This window comes from Arvicola amphibius, chromosome 18 (genome assembly GCF_903992535.2).
Source record: "Arvicola amphibius chromosome 18, mArvAmp1.2, whole genome shotgun sequence".
NCBI lineage: Eukaryota > Metazoa > Chordata > Mammalia > Rodentia > Cricetidae > Arvicola > Arvicola amphibius.
Window position 1 is genome coordinate 24,493,497 of NC_052064.1, and position 9,346 is coordinate 24,502,842.

Consider the following 9,346-nt stretch of genomic DNA (forward strand, 5'->3'; position numbering starts at 1 on the left):
GAGCTGGCTGGCGTCCCTCCTGTGTACCACAGAACTGCTGTATATTCTCATTGCTTTCTTATTTAATTTCAATGTGTATTTATCTGAACCGAAACATGCGTGAGAATTACATATTAGTAAACCTCAGATAGGCTAATTATATTGTAAGATAAGCCTGTCCTAAGCCTTATAAGAACATATCTTTCGGCCCTTCTTTTCTTCAGTGGTTAAGGGACTAAGCAAGGCACAGAAATTATCTTCAAAGATGCTGGATCTAAATTTGGGATTTTAAAAGTCAAGGGCTTGCAGGACACCTTCCTCAAGTGTTCAAGGCCCCACAAGCAAGCCCACCCCAGGACAAAGGCATGTAGTTGTGTGTACAGTAATTAAAACACATGAGGACTTTACTGCGTAGAAAAGATAGCAGTTGAGGACTGTGGGTAAGACAGAATTGCTATGGACACCAGAATCTGAGGTTAAAAGGAAATACGCAGTAGGGTCGTATGTGACGGTGCCGTAAGAGACAACAGGCACATAGTGGATGAGTGTTTCGGGGGGGGGGGGGAGAACACCAATGACATCTCATTGAGAAATGGATCGGGAGGGGCTGGCACTCAGAGCCCACACACTGTAATTGAGGAGCAGACTGTTCAGGTTGTGGGGCAACACATCTACGGGATGGGTCCTGGTACAAGCGGTGCAGGCAGGTAGGAGTCTGAATGGCTTCAGTGTGAGAACAGATGCCCAACAGAAGCAGGAGCGGGAACAAGGGCTTCGTGAGTGAGACAGCTTTGTTGTGTCAAAATTGAGAGGGAAAACGGATTAGCAAGACTGGAGAAGCTTGACTGGCGGCTAACGCTTCCCAGCTCCAGGCCGTGGTAACACTGGATGTTAGATGCTTAGCAGGAGAGTATTCATTTAGTTAGTACTGATGGCCACTTTAGGATACACCATGGACTCAGGTCACAGGAAAGAAAAGATTTCCACTCATATGGAGTTTATATGTAATGGGACAAAGATGATAAAAAAAAGTTGGGGGGGGGCAGATAATAGTTCCCCTGGGGAGGAAAATCAACGGAAGGGATGAGGAGTGAAGGAAAGACAGGCCGAGTCTTCAGGAGTTGACCTGGGTAATGCGAAAGGGTCTCCTCACTGTGGGAAAAGTGTTCCTGGGAGAAGTGGAGGCTTTGACTGCAAAATGAGCAAAAACTCCTGGTGGGGCAAAGCCGTCAGGTAGGAGTTCATAGAGAATGGCATGCAGCGTCGCCAAGGGATAGAACCTTTGAGTCCCGCCTGTCCTGGCAGAGTGGAAGTCTCCTGTGGTAGCAGTTAGCCGGAAGAGGTAGGCCAGGCCGTTGCAGTCTTCTTGAGGTAAAGGCTGTGGCCTAGGCAGGCCCAGAGCAGCAGTGCTGGAAGGATACGCTGGGTGCGGATGGTAAGCACAGACATGGGTAGTGTGTGGTAGGTGCTCTCGGTTCCCCCCCCCCCCGGGTAAAGGAGGTTCCCCCCGTTTCAGCAGGGGCACTTGGGTGAAAGGGGCTGGGGCTGCCTACCCTCCTTAGCTTCAGTCAGCCCTCCCTGTGGAGCATCAATTCTCGGTGACTTCTGGGGTTTAGAATGAATAAGACCTGAACTGTGTCATCGTGGGCTAGGAGAGCCTGGAGGAGAGGAAGGCAACACAAACCAAGATCTCTTCAGACATGAGGGTGACGTGCCTGTTGGCTATCCTGGCGCTGGCCGAGGACTTAGGTGGACCGAGGACTCAGGCCTGTCTCCGATTTTGAATGTTAAATTTCAGCTGGACAGTCAGGTGGAGTCAATGAGTTAGAAATTAGGAATGATTTATAATAAGTAATAGAGTTAGAATGGGGACTTTTGAGCTTAAAGGTGTATATGGGGAAGTCATTCTGACTAGAAGAACCTGTGAGCCCGCCTGAGGGAGACGGTGCTGTAGACAGGATGGCGAGAGCCTCTGAAGTACGACAAGTCCACGGAGAGTGGGCATAGCAGTCAAGAGAAGGGCGTTCAGGGCGTTGCATTGTCTTGGGAGAAGTCGTGAGAGAGGGAAGGCATGGGAACTTGGAGAATACTGGTCACAGAGTATGACGGTAATTCTCAGGGGAGTCAAAAACGTATTCAGAAAATACTGACTGAAAGGGAAAAACTGTAGGGCCAAAAAACGAGGGAAGGGTTTTTGTGTGTGTGATGGCAGACATAAGGGAGCCGGTGCAGGAGGGAAATGATGCTAGGAGCAAAGACCCTAGCAGCAGAGTCTAGAAGACTCTGCGTGGGCCCGTGAAGAAACAACTCGGGGTTGGAGAGATGGCTCAGAGATTAAGAGCATTGCCTGCTCTTCCAAAGGTCCTGATTTCAATTCCCAGCAACCACATGGTGGCTCACAACCATCTGTAATGAGGTCTGGTGCCCCCTTCTGGCCTGCAGGCATACACACAGACAGAATATTTATTGTATACATAATAAATAAATAAATAAATAAACAAATATTAGAAAAAAAAGAAACAACTCAGTGATTAACAGTACTGTGGTCTGAGCAGGAACTGAAGGGAAGAGAAGCCGGTGTTTTGAGTAAGAATGAGGGGAGTTGTGGAAATGGCTTTGATATGGCCAATGGAGTTGTCCGTGACAGCTGTTTCAGGGTCATCAGTGGGGTTCTTCACCCTGGCCTTTGCCTGCGGAAAGTATAAAAGAAGCTCATGAAAGAGAAACTGGGAAACAGTAGTCTTAAGAGTTGTTCGGCCCCGTGGCAGAGGGGAGCTGGGGACGGAGCTGGTCCTGGGCTGGAGAGATGGCTCCTTCAGAAGACCCTTGGTTCACCGGCCCCTTGTGGTGTGACTCAACAACGGTCTCTAACTTGTTCCAATGACTTACGCCCTCTCCTGGACATGACAAGCACTGCATTCGTGAATGGTGACACATAACTCAGCAGGACCATCGGAGTTACCAAGAGACTCTTGGGACCCGCTTTCTACCACCTTTCCTGGAAGCCAAACAAACACCCACAAGGAGTAATCTTTACATACTTTCAGAATCTCCACGGGAAAGTGCCTCCCCCACTGGCTCCGGAGCAGCAGTGCCTGGTGGCAGAGGGGGACTTGTGGGCTGATACAGTGGGCATGGAGGACTTTGGGGGTGGTAGCCAGTAAGCAGTGATATGTAACTCTCATAGCTAGATGGTCCCACACCTCTGGACTCCGCAGAGTCCCATACGCCCACGAATCTCCAACAGGGAATTTAATGTTTTAAGAAATATGCAACCCTCAGGAGGCAGAGGCAGGCGGATCTCTGTGAGTTCGAGACCAGCCTGGTCTACAAGAGCTAGTTCCAGGATAGGTTTCAAAGCTACAGAGAAACCCTGTCTCGAAAAACCAAAAAAAAAAAAGAAATATGCAACCATATGGCCTTTATTTTCATGAAGAATGTTTGGGCTAGTTTTTAGGGTCCACTGTAAATGCTAAGTCAGAGGACTTCAGCAATGTTCAGCAGTCGGCTTTCAAGTTCCCAGGCTGTTGAGTGAAGGCAATGTCAGGTTTCACATCTGGAGGGAAATGGTTCCAGGGTTGTGTCTTTGTTCGCGGAGAGCTGGGCTACACTGTGTCTCAGATAGACTAACGTGTCTACCACTGAGTCGCGATCAGTTGAGTCAGCAGAATGCAAGCTGTTGCTACAGGGTGTAAACGCGGCAGAGTATGATCAGGGTGCAAACGTGGCAGTATATGATTAGTAGTATCTGGTTTTTTATAAACAGGGATGACAGTCTACATGGAGGCAGGACATAACTGGGTGGTCTTAGGAGTGCTAGCCTCTTCCATTTAACTGTAGAAACAAGCTGATAAGTATCCAAAGTAGATGCACCTTAAACCTTAGAGCCCTCTGTGGCAGGGGTTAACCTTCAGGCACCCCAGTTTACATCCGTCATCTGGGCACTCGTCCCGACTCTCAGTGAAGAGCAGCTTTGTTCTCAAGGTTATGGTGACAGGAACCTGCTTCTCTCAGATTTGCCAAGCAGTCGGTAACTAGTGGGGGCAGTAATGCTGCCAGGGACGACACATTTATGTAGCCTGAGTGGTTTCGGTATGCGATACGTCCTTTACCCCTGTGCAGACTAATTCGCAGCAGTGAGACATAGTGTGTGAGGTTTCCCAGGTCCTTCTAACTGCAGATGGCAGTGTTAGGAGCGTCAGTCTGTGTCCAGACTTTTCCACGGTCCTGGTAAAAGAAAAGTCCATGTGTGTTCTTTAGGTATGTACCCGAGATAATATTGACCAGCACAGCAGAAGTGCAAAGCACATGGGACTACGTGGCAGCAGCAGTGTTTGCTTTCTCCCGCAAATGTCTGTCTCTTCTTTGTTTGCAGGTAAAGTCGGTAATAAACCTTCTCTTCGCTGCGTACACTGGAGATGTGTCTGCCCTCCGGAGGTATGCTCGCTGGGTGGATGCACTGTGGCTTTAGGTGTCTGAAGGTCTTAAGGTCTCACCCACACTTGTAATACAAGTCACCAAACAAGATACAAAGTACCCCACTTCCACTTAGACCGGCCCCCCACTTCCAGTGTCTCGGACCTGCTTCTTGTCCTTCCATAGAAGCCCAGCTCTCTGTGGTAACTAACTGACTAGTGGTTCGCTGTAATGACTCTCCGGTGAGGCAGGACACAGGTGTTCGGTGTCGCGCACTTTACCAGGACTAGAAAGGCCATGGGCCCCTGAATACCGAGCGTGAGTTCCCTCTCGGAGCTAAGTTGATTTCCATGCTGTTTTAAAGCCTTAGCAGCAGGGGTAACTCCAGGCAGCGTAGTCGGAGAAGGGGAACCCTGCTGGAAGCATACAGCTTTACTATGAGGCGTTTTTTTTTTGCCTCTTTGGTGCTGCTCCTGGGTTTGCATCATGATGGGATGAAGCTTAGTTCTGGGAGCGGCAGCTGATGCTCATCTCACTTTAAAGTAGCTAAGGAGGGGCAGTTCCGCGGCATTCGCCCACAGCTCTGAGCTGGCTGAGCTGGGTACCATTAGTGGATCTGGGAGTGGGATCTGAACGAGGGGCCTGGCCTGAGGATGGAGTAACTGTTACCGCCGGGTTAACCTGACCACCTGGAGCGAATGGCTGTTCACTTTCAGGTTTGCCCTGTCGGCCATGGACATGGAGCAGCGTGACTATGACTCCAGAACGGCCCTCCACGTGGCTGCCGCCGAGGGTAAGGCGTGAACCGCTTACTACGGGTTTTACAGACTTCAGTTCTTCTCAAAACTAAAGTCTCCTTTTGTGTGTTGGGCTGTAGGTCACGTGGAAGTGGTTAAGTTTTTGCTGGAAGCTTGCAAGGTGAACCCCTTCCCCAAGGACAGGTGAGTGTGTTCATCACCTTCTGGTGTGATTGATAGCACAGTCAGAATACACAGGACTTAGTGTTGATTGACGGCTACCTTGTGAATCGACCAAGGGGCTTGCTGTGTGACACCAAAACCCGCCTTATTCGGAAATCTTAGGTTAGATATCAGTCAGCCCATATGGAGAAGACACGGCTTTGTGCTTGAAAAGATAAAATGGGAATTCTGTTCTCACAGGACTAACGACACAGGGTAGACAACACAGAAGGGTGGGAAAGTTTGTTTAAAAAAATTCATCTTGAGTGTGTTGGCATTGATGGGCATCCCTGGATTTGGCACAGCTACTTTTTGAAGGCTTTGTGGAAGCTGAATTTTCAGTGGTCCACTGGAGAGGAGGACATTGGCTGGCACTGAGTGAGGAAGGGTGTTGTGCCTGCAGTGGGAAGAACCATCTAGAACACTGCTCCTCCGTGTCCCCCCCCCTCGCCCATATGACCACCACCCAGCCCGGGCTGTGCTGAACAGGCACTGCTGTGCCCACTCCCTGGGCATCCCCCCTGCCTAGAGTGGACTGGGTGAGCCGTCCGTGCACGGCGAGGACAGGCAGAGCCTGTGAAGGATGCAAGGGAACAACCATACTTGGTGCTGTTGGACGAGTAAGTTTGGAATGGAGCCCGAGGGCTGCACGAAGTTGGGAGCAAGTTGACTCCCTCCTGGGGAGCTGACGGGATTACTAAACCTTTGTTTGGGGGGGGCCTAACTCTTCTTGGTTCAGCGTACAAAAAGTGAGAAGCCAGTGTCAGTGTCTGAAATTTGCTAGCAATTTTGTAAGGTGGCGACATGTTGGCTGTCTCTCCCATCCAGTGGTCATTAAAAGGATTGATTGAAATTAGTTGCGTTGACAGCCCCTCCCCCTCCCATCTACCCGTATAGTGCCCTGCAGAGCGAGAGGCCGAAAAGTGCCTCGCTGTGCCTGGAACTCAAACACTACCTACCTAACGCATGTTGGGAATACTATGTGAATTCCCCCACTCCAGATCTGCCTCTGAGATGTGGAAACACAAGTGTCCATCTTATAGGCAAAGGTAGCTGACTAACTCGGCAGCTGTGTGAAGCCTAGACCCGGGCATATTTCCCCATCAGATAGAGTCACGCCACCTACTGATCAAATAGCCGGAGTGAAATAGTGCATTCCTTACCGAGAGACTGCTCATTACATAATGGAGGAGATGTAAAGATGACTGGACAGATGCCTCCTCCCCCAGATTAACACAAATACTTGGTCATGTTAGAGCCATGTTTCTTGAGAAACGTGAGAGACATGTAAAGTGTTACTTACCTGATTTTGAACATCAAGGACAGGCCACTAGAAACATCGAATGCTAACTTAAGCACTTTTCGTTGTTTCCGCTTTATGTTGTGACCCGTTAAGAAGGGGAAAGGTTGAGGGTAGATACAGAATGAAGGAAAGAGGCTAAAGCAGGGAGGTGGGGGAGGAACAGGAACCAGTAGAGGGAGCTGAGAGGGCGGGCTCATGGGTTGTGAAGGAGCCAAGGAGCATGCCCCGCGTCTGCTGGGCCTTGGGCTGACTCATCGCTGTGACCGCTGTGACCGCTTTTTGCTTGTCCTTGAATCTCTGAATATCCGTCTTCCTCTCACAGTGGGGGCGAGGAGTTCCGGTCAGGCAGCGGACCAGTTAAGCCTGCAGCCCCCTACCCTTGCTGGACACGATAAAAGAGTCACTTCCTCTGGGCAGGTCTTGCTTATCTAACATGTATTCGGTGTCACGAGGATGTCACGAGGATGCTGTGACTTTTGAATTCACAGGAATTCAACGTGAATTTTCTGGGAAAGGTTGGGATGGTGCGTGGTACTGCCTTATTTTTAAGCACCTGCAACTCTGGACTTGGCTTCCATGCCCCTCCCTTAGCACGCAGGTATGGAAGCGGGGTCTTTTCACAGGACCCCTCTGCCCCTCTGTTGTCCTCCTGGGTACCAGATGCCTCACTCAGACCAGCTGTTGCGCGTCTTTGCCGTACTCACTTACGATGCTGCTAATGGCTCGGACCCTGAGTGGCCAGGGAACCTGGGATGGACTTAGAGCCCAGGGATGCTGGGCAGCCGTCTCTGTGCAGCAGTGCTGAGTACTGATGCCCCTGTCTGTGTGCTGCAGGTGGAATAACACGCCCATGGACGAAGCGCTGCACTTTGGACACCATGACGTCTTTAAAATCCTCCAGGAATACCAAGGCCAGTACACACCTCAGGGGGATTCTGACAACGGGAAGGAAAACCAGACTGTCCACAAGAACCTCGACGGGCTGTTATAATGGCCCGAGAGACTTGGGTTACTTACCTATTTCATTGTGGAACATGGCTATGAAGAACGTGTATATTTCTGTCTGGCAGTGATGTGCACTGTGCGTTTGTCATGTCAGTGTTACTGGAGTTTCCTTCCTTGTGCGCACAGGACAAATCTGATGTCTTTGGGAAAAATAGAAATAAAAGAACCTCCCTTCATAATGTGAGCAATAGTTACCTCTTGCGTTGCACAATTTGATGTCAAAGAATAGTTAGTTACCGATGCTAGCTGACGCGTGTGGTCCTCATGACTTGTGTGTGTTGTAAACTTTCAATCCCGGGTGATGATATACTCATAGGCATTTATGAGCTAAGCTTTGTTGTACAGTTTATCCGCGGGGTTGATGCTGTCATTAGACAAACCAGTGTGGTTTTCAAGACTTTAAATATAGATTAGCTTGAGTTCGAACAACTATATGCACATGGTTGAGTATTTAATATATGTCCTCTCACCCTCACGTCAAGGTGACTCTTTCAACACTAAAATAGTTGCTAGCCATCCATAGAACTCGCCAATTCTGATTAGGTTTTATCAGGGACTCTGTGACGATATGTTTGGTGACCAAAACAGACGTGTGGATATAGTTCTAGTACCTTTGAGACCTTTCCTTTCATACGGTCCTCAGGCCAGCCTCTCTGAGGCCTTGGGAAAATGAGTGCCGGCACGCTCTGCAGTCTCGTGTGTCCTCGGCAAGTCACCAATAGTCACATTCCTAGCCCAGAGACAGAGCCTGGCCGTTATCTATAGAAGAGGAACCAAGATTCAGGCGTCTAACTTAGCCATCAGGCTTAAGAGGAAAGACGGCAGACTTGGACTTTCTTTCAGCTTCTACAACAGAGAAAAGTTCAGACATGCTCTCCGTTACCAAAGTTACGGGGACACGCGTAGGGACAGCCACAGATGACATTTCCCTTCAGTCCTACTGGCAGTGGTCTGCATAGGCTAGCCGTCCCTTCCCGAGGCCCGGGTGTCAGTCTGCACTGCCCCCTCTGTTCCTAACTCTCAGGTGGACTCGACCAGTAAGGAAAGATGACCTTGTAAATTTAGACTCCCCCTGTCTTTGTTTTGGAAAAGTGATTTATGAGTAACTTAGCAAACAGGTCAAAGGAACCTTAGAGAGAACCCAGTTTTCTAGCAATTGCACATAGTGGACCCTATTCTACTTCTGAGAGACGAGGGCTCTGTTAGTGAGGACTTCTGATAATGGCGCGCGTGTGCGCTTGCGCGTGCACACACAAATGCACTTCTTGGAAATGCTCGTGGAAGAAGCAAAATTCTCAACTACACAGATGCAGTGGTTACCACATTAACACAGAGTCTCTGACCCTCGCTATCAACACAGAACTGTGCCCGAGTTTCCTGACACCTGGCGGCACATTATCCAGTAGCCTCCAGCTGCTGTGGTCCCATTTTCAGCCATCCCCTGCCATTCCCTAGCCAGCACCCCCCCTTGATAAAACCCTTAACGGGGGCCCCTTCCCTGAGCCAGGCACCACCACCACGGATTTAAGTTCCAGGAGCCGTGGGAGGATGGTGGGCAGGCATCCAGCCCTGCCACTGTGTTCCGCTTCCACAAGCCTCTCGAGACAGGTGGACAGGCGGCACTACACTCTGCGTGGGGACATGAGCTCCAGAGTTAAGGCGTGACCGTGTTTTAACTGGAATC

The 9,346-nt window shown here is 49.9% G+C and overlaps 1 protein-coding gene across 1 annotated transcript in view; it reads left to right on the forward strand.

The window, feature by feature from the left end:
* Positions 1-7,846, forward strand: part of Gls (glutaminase) — a 62,230-nt gene extending 54,384 nt beyond the window's left edge. The window contains exons 15-18 of the mRNA XM_038315396.1: positions 4,355-4,416; positions 5,112-5,188; positions 5,273-5,336; positions 7,492-7,846. Of these exons, the coding sequence (XP_038171324.1) occupies positions 4,355-4,416; positions 5,112-5,188; positions 5,273-5,336; positions 7,492-7,648 (360 nt within the window). The 3' untranslated portion in view covers positions 7,649-7,846. The remainder of the gene's footprint in view (positions 1-4,354; positions 4,417-5,111; positions 5,189-5,272; positions 5,337-7,491) is intronic.
* The last annotated feature ends 1,500 nt before the right edge of the window (positions 7,847-9,346 follow it).